The sequence below is a fragment of the Podarcis liolepis genome (genome assembly GCF_965112155.1).
Source record: "Podarcis liolepis genome assembly, chromosome: 6".
Classification (NCBI taxonomy): domain Eukaryota; kingdom Metazoa; phylum Chordata; class Lepidosauria; order Squamata; family Lacertidae; genus Podarcis; species Podarcis liolepis.
Genome location: NC_139559.1, coordinates 57,010,613 through 57,035,191, shown reverse-complemented (window position 1 = coordinate 57,035,191; position 24,579 = coordinate 57,010,613). Strand labels below are relative to the sequence as shown.

The window sequence follows — 24,579 nt, the reverse complement described above, 5'->3', positions numbered from 1 at the left end:
TTTAAACAACTTCCAATTATAGGAATAAGGTGGGTGATAAAAGTATACATCTCATGTGTCAAAAGCCAAGTCATCTCTATCCAAAAGGGGACAGAGCTGGCAAATCTGCCAGAGCTGAAAAAGAGCATTCCTAGCCACTGAGGCCATATGAGTCTCTAGTGACAGCATTGAATCCAGGAGACTCCTAAACTACAAACCTGCTCCTTCCAGGGGTGTGCAACCCCATCCAGGGCAGGCCACCTACCCACCTCCTGGATATGAGAACCTGGGGCATATAACACCTCTGTCTTTTCAGGATTCAGCTTGCATCCAGCCCATCACCATATCCAAACATTGGTCCAACACCTCAACCACTTCTCCTGAGTGCATTTCCCCATCACCTTCCCAGCTGTAAAAAGTCTTCTTTTTTTGCACTGGCGTGCTTTAATTACAGAAAGTTACATTTGTGTAGGTACATTGTGCTAGCATCTCTTCCACAAAATACTGACTGCCTGGTGGCGACCTTTGTATGTTGACTGAAAGACTGCAAACTGAAAGCATCTTAGATCATCTTGATTCTTAAGTTGGTTTGAAGGTGATATACAAGTCACTATGCAAAATAGATGGTATCCTCACCTCTTACTTCTGGTAAAGGCAACCTGGATTTCCTCTCTGCATGTTTTCTCCACATTAAGAAATGGTGTTGCCTTCATACTTGTATATCATCTTGGTTGATCTCAGAGCCCTTCAGCAACTGCAGCAAGCTTTCTTTTAGCAAATCATAAATAAGACATAATCCTTTGTTTATAAATTGAATTGCATGGGGGGAGGAGATGTACAAGGAAAAAATGGATGCTTATAGCAATAAAGCTGCTCCTTCTTTGAACTTACCATTCTTATCCTCAATGGGAGCTTTAAAATACATGTTTAACAGCACAAGGCTTTATTCACTATGTTCAATGTTCCCAGGTAAGTGTGCATAGGCTTGCAGCCTCACAGTTGTACATTGCACTGAAATATATAAACTATTGATTCAGCATGAATGGAATGGAGTTATTTACATTTATCCAGCCCTTCTTCAGAGCATCATTGCTCAGTGAAAGCCTATGATTATATACTTTACATAAACTGCAGCCTTGCAGAGCAGTTCTGACCAAGTCTACTCAGAGGTATGGTAAAGTGGAGCTAGGATCGCATCAGTCTTACTATTCTTTGAGATCACTGTGAGAGACAGTGACAGACTTAAAGCTACCCTAGGAGTTCTATAGCTAAGGAAGGATTTGCATCTGGGTTTCTCACATTCAAAACTGACACTGAACCCCATCCATTGCACAACGGGGGGTGGAAACTAAATATAGTACTAAGTAACCATCCCATCAGTGCAATGGTTTATGCTTCTGTAATGGGACATTCCTACCCTTCTCTTCCAATCTGAAGGAACTCCTAAAACAGAGTTAGGCCATGGGGGAGAGTGGGGGAAAATTCCCATTGTGTAAGCATAAATCCTTACGCTGAAGGGGCAGTTACTTGTCACTGCACTGGACTCAAGACCAAGAACCTTGCATTTCTTAAAGCTGTTGCCACTATTATACGCTGTGTTATGAAATTAGCAGGAGTAGTGGATATATATCCTTGAAGGTACTTCAGGAGCACAGGTCAGCATAAAACTTACTGCTGTGTTCAGAAACACAACAGAGTGACACCTCAAAATTCTAACAAAATAATTATATTGTTATATATGATATATATGCAATAGGATATATAATGTTATATATAATTATAACCATATAATATAGAAAAACAAACTATATATACAGTGGTACCTCGGGTTAAGTACTTAATTCGTTATGGAGGTCTGTTCTTAACCTGAAACTGTTCTTAACCTGAAGACCACTTTAGCTAATGGGGCCTCCTGCTGTCGCCGTGCCGCCGGAGCACGATTTCTGTTCTCATTCTGAAGCAAATTCTTAACCCGAGGTAATATTTCTGGGTTAGCAGAGTCTGTAACATGAAGCGTTTGTAACCTGTAGGTACCACTGTAATAAAAATAGAATGCATAACTAATAAGAATGCTACAATAAACATGTTAAGTCTTTTTGGTACTAAAAGAAATTCTCATGTTTGCTGCAACAGACTTGTGGCTCCCTCTCTGGGAGCTGTTACCATATCTATGAAGCTCTATTGCACACAGTAGGTTGAAAAAAGCACACCTATACCCCATCATTAGCTCAGGGCAATTATTTCTTGACTTATTACTGATTAACGGCTATGTATAGGTGCTTGGGAAATAATTAGACACAGCATTTTCATTTGTTGCCTAGACTGTATTTATGAGTTAGCCTGTGGATATGAATTTTAAGGTGGTTGGTTTTTTGTTTTTTGTTTTTTTTGAAAAGCAGAGTCTTGTGGGCTTTTGTTCTTTCTTCCTCATTTTTCTTCTAGGGAATGTGACTGTTAGGGCTTCTGTGTAACACACTGCATATTCATTTTTCATGCAGATCAGTGACTGGTAGTCTTGGGTCAGCGAGGGCTTAATAATGCAAAGATTATTAATCCATCCAATAAACCAAGAAGTGAGCATGCAAAAACTCTCTGCGTTCAAAAATTGGACTTTTGAGTGTTTATTTTTCAGCGAAGCCTCCCTTCAAATATGTTTAATTTGCCATTCTGACAAGCGCTTCTATGTTCATTTACTTTTCTGTGTGAGAAGAGGAATTATGTGCTGCCAGTTTTGGAGGGTGTTTAGCATTGCAATTTCACCTTGTGTCACGTTCAGGCAAGCCAGTATTTGAAGAGCTCTACCCTACCCTGGAAACCCCATTTGAACATTACCAGTTAATATCAATACTGAACAAGCATACTATTAGGGATTTTCTATTCGCTGATGTTTCTGTACTTTACACCTGCGAGAGAATCCAAAAGACCCCAGACGTGGTGCAGACCAAAGCCCACCTTCTACTACTGCCACTGCAATGCTGGAAGATTTGTGGTATGCCAGTGTCTGACACCTTTCAACCGTACAGGTGGCAAGCAGAGCAGTCTGTTTCAGGGGAGACCACACACCACAACTCCTTGAAATGTCTTTGAATGAAATCTGCTGCATTCACCCGACTCAGTGACACAGATACAACTGAATCAAGATGTAGGGAAGATCGCGGAGTGGGGAGTAGGGTCCGGAGGGAGCACACTGCCCACCCACAGGCAGCCTCAGCCTGCCTGCACACGTGACCTTGGAGTGCGGAGCACACACACCCCTCATAGACAAAGCCATGGCTGTCTGAACATTGTTGCCTCTGTCTAACCTTTTGCGGTCTCAGTAGTCTGCGGTGTCCTGTCTGTAACCTTTGTCTCTGAGACCTTTTGTCTCCTTCGTCATACAAGGGGAAAACGACACGGTGGAAATAGGTGCCAAAATAACTTTGTACCACCCCACGATCTCGGGACCGGAAGATGTGTAAAGGTCACAGCCCAAAATGTATCTGCCTGGTTTGCATATTTGTCTCAATAAAAGGAGGCTCCACAGGGCTGGCCAGCAGCTTGCATGCAGCTCACCTGTGCGGAGCTCACCTTCTTCCATCCCAACAGCAGAGAGCTTTTTTGCTGCTATCCACAAGTGGTTTCGCTATCCATTTAACCCCCTGAAAAAGCCCAATACAGACAACCACCTCTCCATTTGGTAAGGGTTTCTACCTTAAGATTTGCATTGCCTTCTGCATTAAGAAATATGGTGTGATTTTTGCTGTTGCTCATCATGCATGTGGGGTAAAAGTGGGAGACTATATCGAGGAGCAAAATCTCCCCACAGCTACCTCTTGGAAATTTAACCTTCAGTATTCAAGCAATGTCTGCCAGCATGTCAGTTACTCAGAGAATGCATCAACATAAAATAATGGAAATTCAGAGAAAAATGTGAGGCATGAACATCTTTGCTGGAGAGGTGGGTGGTGAAACCTGCTGTATGGATTGATCTGTGGAGAGCTATTAAGATGGTCGAGAGCTGTTACCCAAATGATATTCTGTGATCCTTTTTCATCTGTATGGGTGTGATCCAGATAGTCCTGTGCCAAAATACTTCCATGTACACACTTGAATTTATGCAGTTTCCTCTTTTGACTGCAGATCCTTGTGCTGCTTTAAATGCTGTCTTAGAGGACACCTGGACTTTTAGAGTGTTTTCCCCCAAGCTGCACAGTTAGGAAGGGAGGCTCGCGGAAGCTCTGATATACCTGTGGAGGTTCTGTGTGGTCCTTTGCATCCCTCCGTCTGATTCCACATGAAATTTTGTACACCATGTCATAAGAACAAAATGAGAGGTGCTACAGGTCTAATTAAATTCTGAGATCAAGGAAATGTTCAATTAACATGGTAATTAACACAGCAATCCCATCTCTGTTTTTTGTGCTGTATCCCTTCAGGAACATTGGCATAATGAAGAATCTAACATAACGGTGCCTGCTGGGCCTGAGCATTTTTAGCACACGGTCACCAGAGAATTAAGCAAGTGCCTCTCCAGAGACTCCAAGAAGTTACAAATCATTTAGTAATCAAACAAATGGCTTTGCCTGTGTTATGAAGAATGGCGCGATCAATTGTAAGTGTCTGACTGACTTGTAATTTATTAGTCTGTATTGCTCTTTTCTGTAATTGTTGTTCATTGGTTTGCCGTATACAAAGATATACTTCCGAGTGCTGAGTAAAATCATCATCGATTTTAAGCCGGCTGGTGCTAAATCCAGGTTTCTGTGGAAAGTCTGTATTTATTTTTTCCTTCTTCGTTTTTGTCTACATTTTCGGCAAAGGAAGCATTGTAGCTAAATTGGGTTTATAAATACAATGCCAGTAACTTACAGCTAAAGCTGCTTTACCTCCATCAAGAGTAATCTCTAGGCTGTATGCTTTGCACATTTACAATGATATTATACCAGTATAATTCCTTTGACTACATTGGTATTTGCTCCCAAACAAGTGAATTTGAAATGTGTGGAGCCAAATTGTAATTTTTGGACACTCTTTTTCAGACTCCTGATGGATTGTAATGGCTTAGAAGAAATTAGGTATTTTGGCTCATTTATCACATGCTCATTTACCACAAGTGTGCTCTAAATCAGCATGCTGAAAACTAAGATAACATGTTTGAATAAATTGGTGTTGATACATAATAAGCTGTCAATGGACTAGTTACAATCAAAGGCAATAGCTACCTCCACAATTGATTAGTGGCTTACATTGTGTCAAGCTTATTCCTTAAAGGGAAAACATAAGTTTTTTTCCCAACCAAGTATTTATCAGTGTGCCCCTATTTCTTAATCTTCCCAAGACTGTGATTTCATGAATCTGCATTGCTATTTTAAAACTTTTTGCATATTTGATTGTTCCATACTTCATGATAGTATATGAGCATTTTTTTAAGAGTATGGTGAGTCTGCTTTAATTATTACAGGGGCATTTAATATGGAGCAGTTTTGTGATTTTAGCTAGTCACTCACTGCACTATTTGCACTTATGGTGCACAGTTACAGTTTGCACAGTACTCTAGTTTCGATATTTCAGTATGAATTACAGGAGTTGCCTTTTTGTCTGTCCTCTTTTAAGTTGCTTGTTTTCATGTGCTTGGGCAGAGGAGGATACAGGGAAGAGTTTGGGATGCCTGTGTTTGGATAGCCATGAGGGAATGGATATAAAAGTAATACTGATAAATATGGAATAATCAAAATAAAAAGTCTATCTCCAGCCTGCCTAGTGCCAATTTTGAACTGGGAAAGGGGAGGAAAAATATCCCAATCTAAAAATCAAAGAAAAATGTGTCTGGGACACAAGCAGGATATTCAGGTCTACAAACACTGGAGTTCACATGTAGGTCCTTGGCAAATCCAGTGTGTGGCTGTCACCTGGGACAGGCTTGTCTGGGTGAGGTGTGCAGGCAGAGTGCAATCCATGCTCCCATACAGGGACGCGGACTTGTAAAAAATATTGGGGGGGCCCGGGAAAGCTCATGAATAATAAATAAGCTCATGAATATTCAAATAAAGTGGCTCCGGCCCTAAATAGGGCAAGCCACGCCCCCCCGCCAGCCGATTGGCTGGCTGGGAGGTGTGGCCAGTCGGGATTCCCCTGTTCTCGCGGGATTTCCGGCAGTGCCTTGGCAGTCGAAGCAGCGAGGCAGAAGCCCCCGCCATTAGGGCGCGCGGCTGGCTGGCTGGCTGGCGAAGGAGGAGGCGGGGGACGGCGGCGGCGCTCTGTTGGAAGGGTGCCCGAGATTATTGGGGGGGCTGAGCCCCCCCAAAAATTATTTTGAGGGGGCTCCAGCCCCCTCAAGCCCCATGGAGTCGGCGCCTATGCTCCCATACTACATATAGGCTCTGCACAGGGTGTTAGCATCTGAACCATCCCATGCACCAGCCTACTTTCTGTAATAGCATTTTAAGTTTGCCATAGTTATCCTCACAACAACCCTGCAAAGTAAATCATAGTAAATTTTTAGGATTCTGGGGATTCAGTTTCTGCTGTAAGCCGTGGCTATCTCTTTGATTGAAAATGTACCAGAATAACATAGCCAATGTCATACAATGAACCTGAGGTACAGAGGAGGAATTTAAAATTAGGCTTCCAGATCCTGCATTTTTTGAAGTTTAAAGGGAAGACCTTTGGCAGCTGGCTTACTGAGAATAAAAATGGGCAGACAGTATTCTACCCAATCAAAGCATGACACATCCCCAAGGGTTTAATTTGAGAAACTGGAAGACATGATTAAGAATTCTGAGCCTCGGAAATAAATGACATGAGCATGCACAGAGTGCACCTCTCCTCAGTTACAAATATGTGCATGTGCGATGATTCCACAACAGTTACTTCTAAATAAAATGAGTGTCCTTTGGGTAAAGAGCACATTTGGCAATCACCATGCAGTTCTGCACTCAGTCTCCCCACATCAAAATTGACAACAGCACTCAGTACACTTGCACAATAAATACATCCCAGGTCAAATCAAGTTGTAAACACAAACACACAAACACCTTTCTTTATATGATACTCCTGTTCCAAAGCTTTAACCATTCCCATCAAACATCTCTATCAACAAGTTTCCAGGTTTAGAACATCCATTCCCAGCCAAAATGAAATACATGTACCAACATGCCTTTGAATAAAGTCACTTGGGGGGGGGGGCAATTGCTTGATATTCTCCAGTAGCACTAGTACAAGAGCCAACTTACACCCGGGGATGTATCTGCCTGGGGGGGAAAAGAAAAATCCTAATATTGTGCAATGAACAAATAGTGCAAATCATAATTACATGTAATATTATATGTACTCCCTGTCCCTTGTTTTAGATCTAAAGCCTGTGGGCAGGGACTGTCTTGTTTTGATTGTATGTAAGCTGCTCTGGGAGCTTTTTTTGGCTGAAGAGCGGGGTACAAATGCTCTAAATAAATAATCTATTATGTGCTAATCTGTATTTTTACGGGATTACATCTTTTGGTGTTTGATGTCATGGTTTCAGTTATGAAACTGAGGAAACACTGCTGCTTTCTAAGCTTGCCAGATCTTCCACCCCCTCAGCTCTCATAAACTTCATTAGATATACCTGTTCTGCCTCTATACCTCCTGCTATGCACCCACATAGTTCTGCCTCCTAAAACCTGGCTCACAGTTCATCCTTCCTTCTAGCTGCAGCACACCTATTAGGGCCAGACTGACACCACTGGTTGGGAGGTAGCTACAGTGGTACCTCGGGTTAAGTACTTAATTCGTTCCAGAGGTCTGTTCTTAACCTGAAACTGTTCTTGACCTGAAGCACCACCTTAGCTAATGGGGCCTCCTGCTGCTGCCAGGCCGCCGGAGCACAATTTCTGTTCTCATCTTGAAGCAAAGTTCTTAACCCGAGGTACTATTTCTGGGTTAGCAGAGTCTGTGACCTGAAGCGTATGTAACTTGAAGCGTATGTAACCTGAGGTACCACTGTATAATCAAATCGAGATTTGGAGTCTGTGTTTTCTAACCCAGGATCTCTGAGCATTAGTTGTTGGAGATTTGGGCATGAAATGAAATACAGAAAGAATAACTGTAAGCTGATGGGGCTATTTTGCAAAAGGTTCAGGTAAAAAACAAGGTTATGTCATTTTTGTGTTATGTTTTATGGTGTATTTATTTGTGCTTTTCACAGTGTTGTCCCTTTTTAGAACAAGGTTTTTCAGGAATGCTTGAATATCTGGATTCATTTCAGTCTGGCTTCATGCCTGGTCATGGCACCCAAATTACAATGGTCATCCTGGTTAATGATAACATTTTTCAGGAGTGAGATTGTGGGGAGCATGACCGTGCTGGTTCTAGACCTCTCAGCAGCTTTCAATACCACTGACCACAGTATCCTTCAGAGTGGCTCAAGGAGGTGCAGGTTGGGGGCACCTGCTGCTGCTCTGCTCCTAAATTCAGGACTGTTTCCAGAAATTTATGGAGGGGCACTGTTCAACGCCATGGGGATTTTCCTGTGGTGTTCCACAGGGTTCCATCTTGTTCTACGTTCTATTTAGCCTCTATCTGAAGCTTCTAGAAGGCGACCTCAGGAGTTTTGGAATGAGGTGTCACCAATATCCAGGTGGCACCCAAGCTTATACCCTCTCAATCAGGAGAGGGGGCTGAGGTGCTAAACAGGTGTTTGGAGGCAATGATAGGCTGGATGTGGGCCAACAAATTGAAACTGAATTCTGAAATGCCGGAAGTATGATGTGCTCCAAGTTTTCAAGTCCAGGAGGTAGTAAAACGACTCGGAAGGAGCAGGTTCATAGGCTGGAGTTTCTCCTGAATCCAACATTATTACTTGAGGCTCAGGTGGCCTTGGTGCCTACGAGTGCCAATTTCCCGCCCCAGCTGGTTCACTGGACCCTTTGGGATAGAGATGATACTCCAGACACTGGCAACTTCCACACTGGAATATTGCAATGTGCTGGGGGGGGGCGCTACTCATGAAGATAACTTGGAAACTTCAACTGGTCCAAAATACAGCAGCCAGATTACTGGCTGGGGTTTCCTTTAGAACATATTTGCATAAATTTGCATAACATTTTATTGTTAAAACCATTGCATTGGTTGCCATTTCATTCCCAATTCACCTTCCAGGGTGTTAAGATCAGCAGAGGGAGCCCTGGGGGGCTTGGCCCAGGACAGTGCATTCCTCCCGCAGATAAGCACCCCTGACACTTTCACTCTGGAGCAGCTGCAACACCCCGTTGCAGAACCCAAGCTGCGTGCACGTGGTTCTCAGGTCGTCACCCATCCAGGCTCCGAGCAGGCTTAGCTTCCGTGCTGGTGGCTTCTCCGATCACCCGGTGGGCGAAGTCCTGCTGGTTCTCTCCCCCTCCCACTTTTAGTGAAGAAACACGGTGGGTTGCCTCCAGGAATGCTGCCGGAAGCGAGCAAGATGAAAGAGTGATTGGTGGAAACCGCCAGCAGCTGCCGCCTCGCGCACCCCACTGCTGGCTCCGAAGGCTTCCCAGCCCTAGAGGGGCGAGAGGGTGCCTTGGAGGGGGACTGGCTGTAGGGCTGCCCCGCTTGCTTGCCTGCCTGCCTGCCGCCCACGTGGTGCCGCCTGCCGGGCGGGCGGGCCTGCCCAGGTCCGGCTGGCTCGCTCGCTGAAATCCCGCCCAGTCGGGAGCGTCACTGGCTCGGGCTGAAATGCACACACGCGGGAGGAGGAAGCAGCCGCCCGCAGTTCGCGCTCGGCTGGCGAAGGCTGCATGCGAGAGGCAGCCGCGCAGGGGCCCATAGCCGCCGAGGAGGGGACGCCATGTGCCGGCCAGCTCTCACCAGGCTGCTGCTCTTCCACCTGCTGCTCGTCAAGATGCACATCGCCAAAGGTGGGTGGGCGGCGCGGGCGGCGTAGCCGAGAGAGCGGGCGAGCGCCAGGCGCGCGCTGGCTGCCCCCAAACTCCTGGCCGACCCTCGGCGTTGGGGGGGGGGACCCAGAGGCCACCCCGGGAGATGCATGTGCGCGCAAACGGGCAAGGCGCACAGAGCCACGGATATCCCGGTGCAAACTGCTCCAAGGGGATAATCGCTTTAAGCCAAAGCCGGGGGGGGGGGGGGAGGACGACACCTCTCACCTGGGGACACCTTTTCCAGAGGACATCCTTCCTATTTAGCTGTGGTCCGATCAGCACCTTTGCAATTTGCCATCGGTCGTTACCGCCCCCCACACCCCCCAACTAGGCTAATACAATGTGCCTTCAGGAATTGGGCTGAGGAAAGGTGCCATATCTGCACCTTTGGCTCTCATCGCCCCCCCCATCTCTTTTTGAAACATTGCCGGGGGGTGAGGCTTATGTTTTAGGAAGAAACAGCGGCGGCTCCCGCAGCTTCTCCCACTTGGCTTGGAATGACCCTTTGTTGTTGTTGCTGCTGCTGCTGCTGCTGCTGTTGTCATCCCGCCTGAGCCATGCCTGCCTTCTGTCCCCGAGCGCGATCCGTGCCGCCTCCCCAAAATGGGCACGCGCCGGGTGGGGGGCGGAGGAGCATTGTTTCCCGGCGGAGACGCTTCCTTGTATGCAGATGGGGCTTTGTGCGCTTTTCTGCGCCTTCTCGCGGAGAACGTGGCCTAGAACGCTCCGGGCTTGCTTGCCGTTTTGCAAGCGGGCTGTGGAAGGGATGGCTGGGGGACCGGAAGGCAGGATGGAGGGAGGGAGGGGGTGACCCCCCTCCACCCACCACCCCTCTAAATTCCGGGTGTCCCTTTGCCGCTTGCAGGCTCCGCCAAGGAGTGCGAAGAGGACCAGTTCCAGTGCCGGAATGAGCGGTGCATCCCTTCCATTTGGAAATGCGACGAGGATGACGATTGCTCAGATAATAGTGACGAGGCAGATTGCCGTGAGTATCAGGGGTGGGGAGGCGATCAGCCCCCTTTCAAATCCTCTCTTGCGAGCGGGAAGACAGCTGGCTGGGGGGGAGGGGGGGCCAACCTGCGCCTGTTCTGCAGGGTGGGGGGTGGGAGATGAAGGCGCGACCCCGCTCGGTTTCGCCTGCCCTGATCTCCCCCGATGGGCAGAATGGCGAGGGCGATGCTCTGCGTGCATCTCCCGAGAGACGTGTGTCATCAGCGGATTGACCCCGGTTGCAGGAAGGGAGTGGATTTCAGTTTATATCCTAGGTGAGACGTGGGCGTTTGTGTTCGAAAGGATTACATGTAGTTCTGTGGCTCCCAGCCTGGAGCGAAGCCGCGCGGGGCTTCACGGTTCCGTCTTAAGAAGCTCAGAATATCAGTTGGCTCGCTTCGCTTTGGCAAAAATGGTCCCGTGCGAGAGAAATCCCGTTTCAAAGTTTCGTGGCACTGTGTAAGATTACACCCTCTTTCAGTTTATGAATGAAATTGCCTCTTGTGCCGGCGACTTTTTGATTGGCTGCCGGGTAAACGCCAGATAGGTCACATGGTACCGGATCCCTTCTAGGAGTGGCGCTGTGTGTGTGTGTGTGTGTGTGTGTGTGTGTGTGTGTGTGTGGAAGAGTTCTGGACACACATTGAACCAGCCTCACCTTTGCTCTGCCCCTGGAAGGCCACACCTCCCTGTCATTGGTTTAGGCTGAGAGGACATGGTGGTGTGTGGAGGCAGCCTGACAATCTAAATTTATGCACTCAAAGCCGTTTAGTATTGCATGGTCATGATGAATCCTTTAGGGCAAGGGATGATTAAGCTCTTTAACAGCAAGTGCCAATGCAGGTGATGATTCATTCTAGTAGTTTCAGAAATACAGAGCTTTCTCTTAGTGTGCGACAACTTTCTGAACTCTGCTGGGGAAATGGCTTTAATTGTTTTATTTGTTTTTGGTATAATTTTTTTTTTAATATATCAGTTACTTCCCCAATTGCTCAACCTACCTTCAGGCTTATCTTGCGTTCCAGGAAACAAAATTTTAAAGTTGTTTTATGCAAGCAGTTATATATTATTGTGATCTGGAGTGAACATTATTGTTTGTGAACTGCATTTCTGGCATTTTATGTGTTCATCATCCTAAGTAAACCTTTTCTCAGGTTGGGTTTTTAAAAACAGCAGTATGTTTATTATGTGCAGAAAAATGGATAGTTAAATTGCATGACTAGCTGTCCAGGTAAAACATGATCAGACTCTGGGCAGGTAATGCTATAAGTTCTTTAATAAAATTTTAGAAATTTATTGTGCATCTGGGGCTTCAAAAAGAAAGAATGTTGCCTTCTTCCTTTTATGCCCATCTGGTGAAGCAGCAGCAAACCAGAAATTTGAGGCACCTCCACACCATCCTATTTAAAGCAGATGTCTTTACCCAGAAAATGCTGGGAATTGTAGTTTGCTCCCCAAGAGCTACAATTCCCAGCACCCTTAACAAACGACAGTTCCCAGGATTATTTGAGGCAAGCCACATGCTTTCAATGGATGGTGTGACCTCAGAGTAGTCCAAAAGTGCTCCCTTCTCTCCATCAGGCACTTTTAGCTTATACTGCACTGCATTGTCAGCATGTACATGTGTCAGAGTGCTTTACTGAGTAAATATGCTATGTAAGCTTGATGAGCTGTTGATTCATGCTGACTATTATGAATGGCAAAGGAGCATGAGATTAATGACAGATGAAGGAGAACATTATGCCTTTTGTGTTGAAGTCCTGCTTAATCTTCTGAGCAGTGGTAAAGTTTCCTATTTGATGGTGGAGCTAAAATAGTAAATGTGTGTGCCCGAAGACTCGTGTTCTAGTTGTTTAGGGAAATTGCTATTGAATGAATGAATGCTGCATTTGTAATTTATGAAGTCCTCAGTGCTGTTTCCATGAATCGTAATTGCTTATTCTGTGGAATAAGTTGATAGCAGGCACTGGGGAAATGGTTACTTGTGCTACTTATGCCATGCTTTTGCTTTGGTTATCTCTTATTGCTGAATAATTTCACAATCTTTATCCCTGGCTAATGTTCAAGGCTTAGTTTTTGCAAAGAGAAGATGAGGTGGTACGCCTGTGTCAAGATGTTTATTTAATTTCTATACCACTTAATATATTTATACCTCTGAATGGTGTACAAAAAGCTGGAGCAACAACAGACAACTTAAACAAAATGTTACAAAAATACATTGTTATATATAAAAAGGTTACATTAATACAAACTTACTTGTATATAGAAATCAATATTGGCCCTGGCTCCTCACCCAGGGTCGAAACAAACTCTCACCTTACCCACAAAAATCTCACGGGAAGAGTTACTGTAAAAGTTACCATCACCCTAGTCTCTCACTGTGACTGGTACTTCCTCAGTCTGCCCACAGCTATGTCCCATTCAGCTGCACTCTCCACACCCAGTTCCAGGGGTTCAAAGGATGGGGAAATGACCGCCCTCTGCTCATAGCTCTTTCTTCGCCGTCTGTCCTCTCCTCTTCCAGCTGTTTTTTGCAGGTTGCTCTGGAAGTTCTTGGAGGGAGGGACCCCAGCAGGGAGAAGAGGGGCAAAGCCCCATTGTGCAAGTGGAAGTCCTTGTGCAGGGTTTCTGCTGAGGGGGCTGGTTGGGGGACTCTTGCCTTCGATCTTTTGTAGTTTAAGCTTTGATGATTTGCAGTTGGATGTACAGTCGTACCTTGGAAGTCAACCAGAATCCGTTCTGGAAGTCCGTTTGACTCCCAAAATGTTTGGAAACCAAAGTGTGGCTTCTGATTGGCTGCAGGAAGCTCCTGCAGCCAATTGGAAGCCCCGTCGGATGTTCAGGTTCTAAAGAACATTTGCAAACCAGAACATTCACTTCCGGGTTTGCGGCGTTAGGGAGCTAAAACGTTTGATCGCAAGGCGTTTGACAACCAAGGTACGACTGTATTCACTCTTGCTTCCTTTCCCCTATTAAAAGTTCTCTTTCTTCTTCTTCACCTCCTCTGCTCTTTTTAAATGCATCTTCTCAATATGTGGTTGCAACATCTGATTAATGTAACTTGTTGTTTTGTGGCTGTATTGTTTGGAAGCCTGTTGTCAGGAAGAATATAACATGAATGGTGACCAGATTGCTTTCTGGGTCTAGGATAGCATTTCCCAGACTTGGGTCTTCAGCTGTTTCTTGGACTGCAACTTCCATCATCCCTGATCATTGATCCTACTAGCCAGGGATGATGGGAGTTGTAGTCCAACAAATAGCTGGAGACCCAAGTTTGGGAAACCCTGGTCTAGGAGGACCAGAACTGGAACAAAGCTTCCAGATCTACACAGACACTTTCTATTTTTTGCTTCCTCCTCTTTTTTATTATTAAGTTCAGCAAGCAGGTAAAAGTTAATTGGCATCTCCATAATAAACTGTAAATTGCTAAGGAGAAGGTAATTCTCACCCCCAAGCGGCTTCAAAACGTATACTGTTTAGGGGCAAGCCGTAAGTGAGCATTTTCACCCTAAATTTTAACTGCTTCAAAAAACATGAAATGTTTATTTTTGTTCAGGCTGTTACTTCTGCAAATAATCGGCTTATAAAACAAATTAGACCTTGTAGGCGTAATGGCCTAAATATCTCCCAATTTCAAAAAGAATGTGGTATATTTGCAATGGCAATAATGAGCAAATTATGCTGTATATTGCTCTGGGGAGGGGGGAAAGTGGTGTGTGGAGTTGGCGGTACTTGCTGTGCTTCTGGAAAGCATCCTGCTTTGAACAGGCTCTTGGTGTTCCTGCACTCCTCCTTCCTGGCTGTCCCGCTGCTTGTCTTACGTCAAAGGCATGCTAGATTTAAGGGAGTCCGTTCATCAGCCAACCACAAGAAGTTGTTTCTTGGCATATTTTGTCATATCCCTGCCTGACCTGTGGTAAGAGCCTGACCTGTGGTAAGAGCCTGAGGTCTGCGGTTTGGGTTATAAAGACACTGCTGGATTTGCATCGGCTGTTGGGGTGTATTGTAGAAGAATACATGATTGAAGTAGGGAAGGGTGATCTCATGATGGGAAGAATTCTTTTGTGGAATTTTGGTAGCTTTAACGTGGGCTTCCTCAACCTCGGCCCTCCAGATGTTTTGAGACTACAATTCCCATCATCCCTGAGCACTGGTCCTGCTAGCTAGGGATCATGGGAGTTGTAGGCCAAAAAACATCTGGAGGGCCGAGATTGAGGAAGCCTGCTTTAACGGAACTGTTATGTACTGAGTTGAATAGGACCCGAAATGCAGCAGTCTAATTGGTTCTAGATCAATAGGATTCAGAATGCAGCAGTTTGATTGGTCCTAGAACAATGCAGCAGTATGATTTGTCCACAGGAGCCACCCAATCCAGCTCCAGGTGGAAGTGAATCCACAACCTGATTGGCCTATAGGAGAATCCCGGAATTAGCCAATCACGTGCAGCCCATTGTGTAAATAATGTATATAAAGCAGATATTTGGGGGGAACTTCCATTCCTCCTCACCACTATGAGCTGAATAAAGAGCATGAAATCCACTCTTGACTCCTAGTATATTTCAGGAACATAAATACTTTGTGCATTCCTGCAAAAATCATTGGGAATGGGATGGTACATCCTTGTTTTTGGCCACTAGTCTTTCTTGCAGCTAAATACTGCTGGGAACATTTCTCTCCCTCTTCTCCCTTTTGAATAGGGTGGGGAGAATTTGATAAGAAGGCAAAAACAAAACAGATAAGCATGCATATTTGTCTGTTTGTAGCAGTATTTCGTTACAAAATCATACACAATGAGGGTTCCCACCACAATAAGAAAAGCAACAGCTAGTCAAAGAACTTCATAAAAATGTATTTTAAATTCTCAGTTGCAATGCCCCATACAGACCATGAATAACCATGCCAATTACAGTACTAAGGAATATCAGTAAGACTCCATTCTGACCAGATGTCTTCTTTATCAAGTTTGTATAACAAAGTCCTATTTCCTGGGCTGGTTTGCAGGTGTAAGCAGCACTGCCACAACTTCATACAACACAGCACGAGTTTCACTAAAAAGTCCAGGCCTTCTATTTTCATAAGCTGAGATGTTTGTGATATAATATTCAGTGTCCATGGGCAAAAGCTGGTTGTAGACAAAGTATTCTTGCTGTGGAATGCATAGTATTTTATACATTTGAGTTGCAGAGATGAATAGGCTAGATTGGGGGAGTTGGGCTAATTATTTCAACAAAAATGAGTCACTTGGTGAACATTCTTCCTTCAGCACACCTTGGAGCTGTGAAAAGGATGTGATAAAAGTACCCAGAGCAAATTGCTGTCAATGGGGCTGCAAATATTTCTAAGAGTCAGAGACATAAAACAGTGGAACAGTCTCTGAAGCAGTTCTGGAGCAAAGGCATAGTTAAATGTAGATCTCTGAATAATACCTTCTGGATTCTGTTCTGATACCTTAGTTCTGGCCTAGTTGGCCAGGTAAAATTTGCTAGCATTTCTACCCTGCATAATAGTTGGACTGCTTGTGAAGAATCCCAGGAATGGCACAAGTAGAAAGAGGAGGTGGTGGCATTTTATCATATCAATCTTCTTGGGGATAACTGGGGTGGGTTTTGCTCTTGGCTGGAGTTTGTATTAGCAAGATAATTGCCGTGTCTTGGTTTGGGGGACGCACAGACTTTCCCCCTTAGTTTTTAAAACGGAAAACTGCGTCCTATGGTGCGAAAAATACGGTACTTGGATGCCTTCTCTCTGGGCTGCGTTCTGGGTTGTTAAAAGTGCTGAATGTATTGGTGCCGGTGCAGATGGGCCTTTGACAATTTAGTGATGGAGACAGTTTTGAGCAAGAGGCACTGCTAATGCCAGATACTGTATTTCTGTTTGATTGGAGGCTTAGTGTTGTACATCTGATTTGGCCAAATTAAAAGAGTATAAGACAAGTCCTGTTGGATTAAATCAGCCTGCCCCAATCTTCTGCCCTCCAGATGTTTTTGGACTACAACTAGCTGATTAGAGTTGTAGTCCAAAAACATTTGGTTGGGGGAAGGCTGGATTAGACCAAACTCTATCCAGTCCATAATTCTGTTCTAAGCAGTGGTCCTTTAGCTTCTAGGATGCTTAGAAGTTGCTTGTAAAGGCAACAGCCCTTTCAGGTTTGTTCTCATCATCTGGTATTCACCAGTATGCGGTTCTTCTATGAACATTCTCTTGCCCAGAACTTCATCCCTCTGTTTGTTTACTGTAATTAGTACTAGTTATGCTTTATTGTGACTGGTCCTTTGATTCCACAAGTAATAAGATATAGCACTGTTGGCAACCACTTGCAGCCTCCAAAAGGCCCTAATCACTGCTAATGCCATCTCCCAGTGATTCTAACTCATGAACACAATCATTACCACCATTTGTGCAGGCATAAAATAACTGTTTTGAGCTTTTGTATGACCAGTACAAGAGAAATAGCATGGGTTCTACGTATTTGGCATAAATATTGTGTTGTTTCTTGGTGATACTGTTTTCTGCATTCCCATCAACATGTTTTGAGACTGAGTGTGATTTAAAAAGCCCAGTGATGCATGAAAGATATGTTGATTTACAAAAATATTGCCTATCAGTACACATTTTGGGCAATCTAGATCTCCTTCAGCAGACTAGCTTCTTTATCATGTAGCTACAAGCCTTGGAGTGATAGCAACTGGATAGCTTGGATTGTGTTTGGACTCTTGATGTCCTTATGAGTTAATTAATCTTCTGTCTGTTCCACATTGTTTGCACAGCCACAACCATAATGTCTGTTCGGCTCTGGAAATACAGGAAAGGGTAAATTCAAGGCTAGCAAAGGGCTGAGTGGATACCCCGTCAGAATGTACACTATTTATCAAACTGCTCATTTTATGGAAGATGATGGCCATAAGCTGCAATTGGCAATTTGCAGCAAGAATATTTCAATAACTGAAAAAAGATCACAATAAAGAAAAATTGATTGATTGTTGATTGTGTTGTAGATCACAGAAGTAGCAGTGTCTTCAAGCTGAAATGCTTCCATTAATTGATTTTGTTTACTTGGGTGTTTTTGGTACCTTAGTAAAGGTAAAGGTACCCCTGCCCGTACAGGCCAGTCTTGACAGACTCTAGGGTTGTGCGCTCATCTCACTCTAGAGGCCGGGAGCCAGCGCTGTCCACAGACACTTCCAGGTCACGTGGCCAGCGTGATGAAGCTGCTCTGACGAACCGGCACCAGAGCAGCACACGGAAACGCCGTTTACCTTCCCGCTATAAAGCGGTCTCTATTTATCTACTTGCACTCAGGGGTGCTTTCGAACTGCTAGGTGGGCAGGAGCTGGGACCGAACGACGGGAGCTCACCCCGCCGCGGGGATTTGAACCGTCGGCCATGCGATCGGCAAGTCCTAGGTGCTGATGTTTTACCCACAGCGCCACCCGCGTCCCTATCGGTACCTTAGTAGAGGTTATGAAATACGTCCTGCTTTAACTTTTCAAAGCGTGGGGGGGGAGTATAGAAGAAACAGATATGAACTGCAGATACGATTTGGACCTAAAGCCTCAAGTGCTTGGTTATCAACCAAATTCATCAAAAGAGAAAGCATGAATAAACACTGTGGAAGTGTTAGAAATAATGAGTTATGTTCAGCGTGATCTTGCCTTAAAAGGACATGTCACTGCTTTCTCTCCTTTTTTCTTTGTAAATACTTAAATTTACAACCCTTTGAATTTTCAGTAGAATTCCTCCCACTCCTTTTGGAGACTGGCAAATATTGATTCCTTTATTTCTTTGTCTTAGGACAAAAGGCAGGCTGGCTTCATTTGGTTTGCCTCTCTTTTAGATCACCTCCCTCATTAGGGATGTTGGCAGGAGTGCAACAGGCCAGTTGGCATGAGCATCAGGGGCCAATTTATCCCGTGGTGTAACTCCAAAAAAGCCTAGAGTTCTTTTGGGAAGGAGAAAACATTCTTTCTTAGCTAAGGGTGAACTGGTTCATAGTCGCACACAAAGGCAGCTGTGTTGGCCCATTAAAAAATCCAAAATCAATAGTAGGGCAACACCTCTGTTAGGCCAACCAAGTTGTCACAAAATAGTGTGCAAGCTTTCAAGTCCTCTAGGACTCTGTTAGTCAACAAAGTAGGGCCATTGGGTGGGTGGGTGGAAAGTGGACTGATAGTGAAGCCATGGAGTGGTATTCAACTCAGAGTAGACCTCCTGAAATTAATGAACTTGATTAAGTTAGACGCATTAATTTTAGTAGGTCTGAAACATTGAGTCTGCATCTGGCAGACTCCTAGCAATTGATTGAAAAAAAGTTACTGTATTGCCTTCTTTAAAAAATCATATTGTAATGAGAATCTTGCTACTTTTGAGGCTGATGGTTAGTGAATTTTGTTCTTGATTTCAGATTTGCATTTATGAAAAAAGTGGCATAAGAGGGGTTTGACTAACTTTATGAGCTATAGAAGAACATAGCTCTCTTCATAGTTTGTTACGTTCTAAGAATCTTCTGATTTTGCTTGGAATTCCTTTTCTTGAATGTTGCAGGTAAAAGATCAAAAACAAAATGGCAATTTTGTTATACCACCTTACAAATAAAGAACACTGAGATGTTACCGTTATTTGCATTTTGGTCATATTCTTTTTCCAAGTTTCTCATGGTGGTGTATTTCTCTTCCAGCAAAGTTTGCTAGGACATGATTGTAAATGTGTGGAACTTCTATCAAGTGACTTTACTCTCCTTAAAAAAAAAAAAAAAGTTTTAAATTAAAATGCGAGCAGCAGTAACTGTGGAAAGCCAGACCAACGATAAGCTTCTTCAGCTGAAACTAGTAGTTTGATGGTGGTCAAATGTGCCACTTGGGAACTGAAGGAAGGAAATTATCCTGGCTTGCTTAAGAGAATGTTCGAGGAATCCTTACTCATCCTTAGGAAGTGGGAGGCCTCACCCCTGTTCATTCCTTGTAATTCCCTCCCCACTAGCCCTCGAAAATACATGCATTTTTAAAACACAGTCTGTAACTTTACCTGTAACTCCCTTGGACTGTAACAAGTTAGAATAAAGTTCTAAATAAATAGTTTTGGGGAATAATTAAAGTGAAGACAGTGCTTACGGAACATCTTTAGCTTAGTTTTTTGTGCTGAAGGCTTGCATTGCTACTTGCTTAAACATTACAAATGCTGGTATGTTTGAGCTGATATCCTAATTGTTTGTGGCCTGGAAAGAGAAAGACGTCTTAAATTCTCGTGTGTTTGTCCCTTGGTACCAACATCTGTTTCCTCCCTTTGGGAGGAATCCCAGTTTTATGCTACACACTTGGGAAGATATATAAAATGACGAGCCTGATCTTTTAGAAAATAATCGGTTTCATGTTAAGTTCATGAATATTTACATAAATTCAAGTACAGGAAGGGAAAGTTTTGATATAATTAATGCAAATTTCTCTTCAGCTGGTTAAAAAGAGGTCTGCCAGGAATAAAAACAGCTTAAGTAGTTTAGTAAATACATGCTGGAAACCACTACCCTGTGGCGTGAAACTTATAAAGATTGCTCAGAGTAAAGGAATATTTTACAAGGATTCCAAAGTCTGCTTCACGTAAGATGCATTTTCTACCTGAAAGTCACATCTGTCTCAGAAGCAGCATGTAATTCTTTACATGTGATGATACAGGTGTCAGTAATAAAGAGTGCTGGAGTAATACTGGGAAAACCCTGGGTTCAAATCCCTGTCCAGTTATGAAGCTCGCTGGGTGAACTTCATATAGGATTGTTGTGTGAACTGAATCTTAGAGGCAGATGACTGGCTTTTATATGGTTTGGGGCTTGCAATCATGCCATTGTATTGAGTCCCATATTTCAAGGCAAGTTGACCCCTCTGAAAGTTGGTTTTTGAAAGTTTGTTCCCTTGACTTCTTTCAAAATAATGTGTGGGAACCATTGTGTTAATTCCTTGCTGGCCATGCCATTGAGAATGACTTTGAAGGCCATATTTTGAATGCTTCTGTGCATTACCTGGCAAAGATACTGCTTTCTACCCTCCCCTAAGAATCAAGTCCTTTATTTGTCTGTTGCTCTGGGAGATTGCAATCTTAGGGGGTTTCTTCTGCCTGAGCTGTGTGCGGTCATTATACCAGCTGCTGGGCTGGCTGATTGTGCTAGGATTAATTATTGTTAAAAGCTCCTGGCTTTGCTGGGCCAATTCCTACCAGATGTGACACCACTCAGCCTACTCCAAAGAATAGTCAAATGTCATAAGCTCAGGTCCTGTGTGAGCATCCGTTGTCTGCCCTCCCAATAATAGACTATTGTACATGGCTTTCTGGAGATAGAAAAAAACCACGGCTTGAGCCCGTGTCTGTTTGAAAGAGAAGGCCCAAGGTAAGATCATTTCTCATGCTCAGCAGAGAAATGGAGGATGCTGACACATTTTACTGACAAATAGGTGCAGAGAATGTGGGCATGCATTGAATGCAGAAGGTCTCAGGGAACACACTGGTGAAGAAGACTCCTGCAGAGAGCAGGATTGAAGTCTCTGATCATCAGCTGGTGAGCAGAGAGGTCAGTCCTGCCCAGTAGCTTCCCACACCTCTGTGGGTGAGCTCTGACAGCTGGGTGGCCCTGCCAGATAAAGACCTGGCTCACAAGGCAAAAAATGTAAACAGCACTGAGCTAGCTGGACCAATGATCTGATTTAAATGTATGGAAACAGACTATTCAGCTTCCTATATGCATATTCTGTCCTTAGTCCACTGCTTGGCTTTTTGTAAGTGATGTCCCTCTACATCATAGTTTTTTAAATGACTGTCAGTTTTCTTAATATATAAAAAAATTAAACTGTCCAGTAGCACCTTAGATACCAACTAAGTTTGTTCTTGGTATAAGCTTTCATGTGCATGTACACTTCTTCAGATACGCATGAAAGCTTATACCAAGAACAAACTTAGTTGGTCTCTAAGGTGCTACTGGACAATTTTTTTATATATTTCGACTGTGTCAGACCAACACCTGATGTCTATTACTTCATAGTCTATTTGTTCTGCTACTCTTTAGCTAGTTTAGTACAGCAGAATTTTTTTTCACTGAGTAAACTAAGACTAGCAGAAACAGCTTTAATCTGATGAGCTGCATGCTTTTCAATGGGTTTTCAGCTGAGACCAAAAATAGTGACTTGCCAAAGGCGAAATCATAAATGCATAGGATATCTTTGCTGAGACCTGAGTGTGCTATCCGCTGGAGTGCACTGGCTCTTTGTTCAAATTTTCCGCCTGAGTGACCTCTTCCATACCTATCCAGTGTCTCCTTTTAACTCCCAGCTGTGATTTGCTATATTTATCTTGTGGTCTTATTCTGTATATATGCCGCTAGTGGTTTCTCGTTTTCAACTCATCTGGAGCAGAGCAGAGCTCTTTCCTCATGGAAATGTTAGATAATGGTTCATGCTCTGAAATGGGTTCCGGCTCATAATAAATCCGTTGCTCTTTTAAGGTGCCCCAAAGCTCTCTTGTCATGGGAAGCTCTGTAGTTGCGGGTACTACTAATTCCACATTTTTTTAAAAGGAGGCATGGAACTTGGATGCAAAACTAGAATTCACGAGCAACATGAATCAATTTCCAACAGTGTTCTCCTCAGTGTGGTTGAATAAAGATTCATAATTTTTGTATTGAAGTGAGGAAAGCTCATATTTGCCCTCTACAGGCTTAGAGGCTCGTTCAGCTAAGCAATATTGCCCTTGTTGCTTCTGCATCACCTGGTTTTGGGGCTCCTAACATGGCAGCAGCTGCTTTTACCTTAATGCAAATAAGAGAAGAAGAAATAATGAATTTCCTTCAAAGTTATGAAAACTTCCAGAAAGTTTTTTTTCTGGAGCATGCCTTCACTATTCAGAGATCATACCATCTCTTTGAGAATCCATGGTGTCTTCCTCTTGCAGATCAGACAGAGGCAGGAAAACTTCAGGCTTGCAGGGTATCTACTTTCTATTTTACTAAAACCCAGAGACCACCAACTGGATTTAGTTGCAAAAGACATACACCTAAAACTTAAGAATTCTGAGCCCAGGAATTTGTTTTGAGTATTGGAACCGAGCTATAAGCTCAGAGTCCTTACACACTTTCTTTAGTTCAGTTGTATAATTTGGGTGGTGGGGGTGGAGAAAGCCATTTTGTTTTTGCCGTTGTTGAAACAGTTTGGAGTCAGATATTTTTACTGATGTACTCCAGATCACTCAGAGATCTTCTGGTAGATACAGATCTACCTTCTGTTCACCACTGCTTTAGTCAAAGCAGTCACTGTAATAGCACTTGTGCAATAGGCACTAACCTCATTCATAGCTAGCCATGGCTTCTTCCACCAATTATCACTGTCCTATTGTTGTAATGCTAAACTGGAAATGAGGAGGAAGAGGCTGCTCAAGAAAGAGTGCCAGCAAGCTGAGGCATTGTTTAACCTGTGCTACCTGTGGTTATTTTGCTAGACTCCTGTCTGGACTAGTGGAGACAAGGCTGAGGGGTTCACAGGTGCCGGATGCCCTGAAACAGTGCAGCCGGCATTTGAAACTTCAAAGCACTTTGTGTGGAAGCTGCCTCACTGTGTGCCTGGCATGCCAAGCACAAAAATTCAAAAACTTCTATCTAGCAACTGCTATATTTAAATTCCCTTATTTGTTTTTGTAAATGCTGCACCTCTGTCTGTGGTAATGGCAATTAGCATACAAATTAGTCCTGTTGTTAATGAGAGTCTCTTCCACCGGTGCTGCAGAGCATCTTTTGTAGACAAGTTTTCCTAATGAGCCAACAAGTTCAAGCAGCGGCTATGGAAAAACCCCAGTCAGGATCTGATTTGGCTGCCCCAAATTGCTTTCTTTGTTATTTCTAAATGTTGGGGTCAAAGTCTTTGGGTCAAAGACTGAAGATGTAGATACACAGACTTGATTCAAGCATCACTTCTAATTGGCTGTGACTTCGCTAATATCAAACCAACCAGGAAAATGGTTGGGCACACTCTGAGATAGGAAAGGGCTATGTCAGGGCTGTCCCTAAGGGGTGCAGGGCCCAGGGAAAATAATACTGTTCCCCCATCCCCATATCCCCAGTTGTCTTTCTCTCCTGTGATTATGGGCAGCAAATCTGTTTTTATGAAATATTTCTATGATATAGTTGTGAGGTTGGAATGGCAAGTGATGATGCAGGCAAAAACTGGCTGTGTCCTTTAGTAACTCTTATCAAGGCCTTCTTGTTGGTTGAGGCTTAGTTGAAAGGGCCCATACATTGCAGTCTTGCTGATCTATGTGGACACAGATGTAAGCGCAACTGGAAATAATCAGCGGGTCATGCTCCAATACTTCTCAGGCTGTTGCTGCAAAGCATATACTGAAATGCTCAGTTCATTGTTAATTGCTGTAAATCTGAAGCATAAAGTTCACATTGGGGCATCTCTGGTTTAAAGCAAAATGTTTGCTATTGTGTTGGTGGCTTAGATCAGCAGCTTAATATGGTTGGTTGGATTCTTTATGAATTTTCAGGATCTACTGACCTTAGTTGACTTCCTTATTGTTTAGCATAAAGCACAGTTTTCACAACTTCTGCTCACTGAGAAAAAAAAGCTGGGGTAGGGGAGTTGTATGACAGGATGGCTCTGTGGTTGATCCTATTGGGAATTAAGACCGTGATCATAACAGGGCTGTTTATGCTTACTGTATATGCTGTTGAAGATCTCTGATTGCCTGTTGGAGATTATCAGTCGGC

At 43.9% G+C, this 24,579-nt stretch overlaps 1 protein-coding gene across 2 annotated transcripts in view; it reads left to right on the top strand.

Moving 5' to 3' along the window:
* The first annotated feature begins 9,642 nt into the window (after nt 1-9,642).
* LRP8 (LDL receptor related protein 8) overlaps nt 9,643-24,579 on the top strand; it is a 195,928-nt gene continuing 180,991 nt past the window's right edge. For both annotated transcript variants that reach the window (XM_083510074.1, XM_083510073.1), the window contains exons 1-2: nt 9,643-9,830; nt 10,717-10,836. In XM_083510074.1, the coding sequence (XP_083366200.1) occupies nt 9,761-9,830; nt 10,717-10,836 (190 nt within the window). In that variant the 5' untranslated portion in view covers nt 9,643-9,760. The remainder of the gene's footprint in view (nt 9,831-10,716; nt 10,837-24,579) is intronic.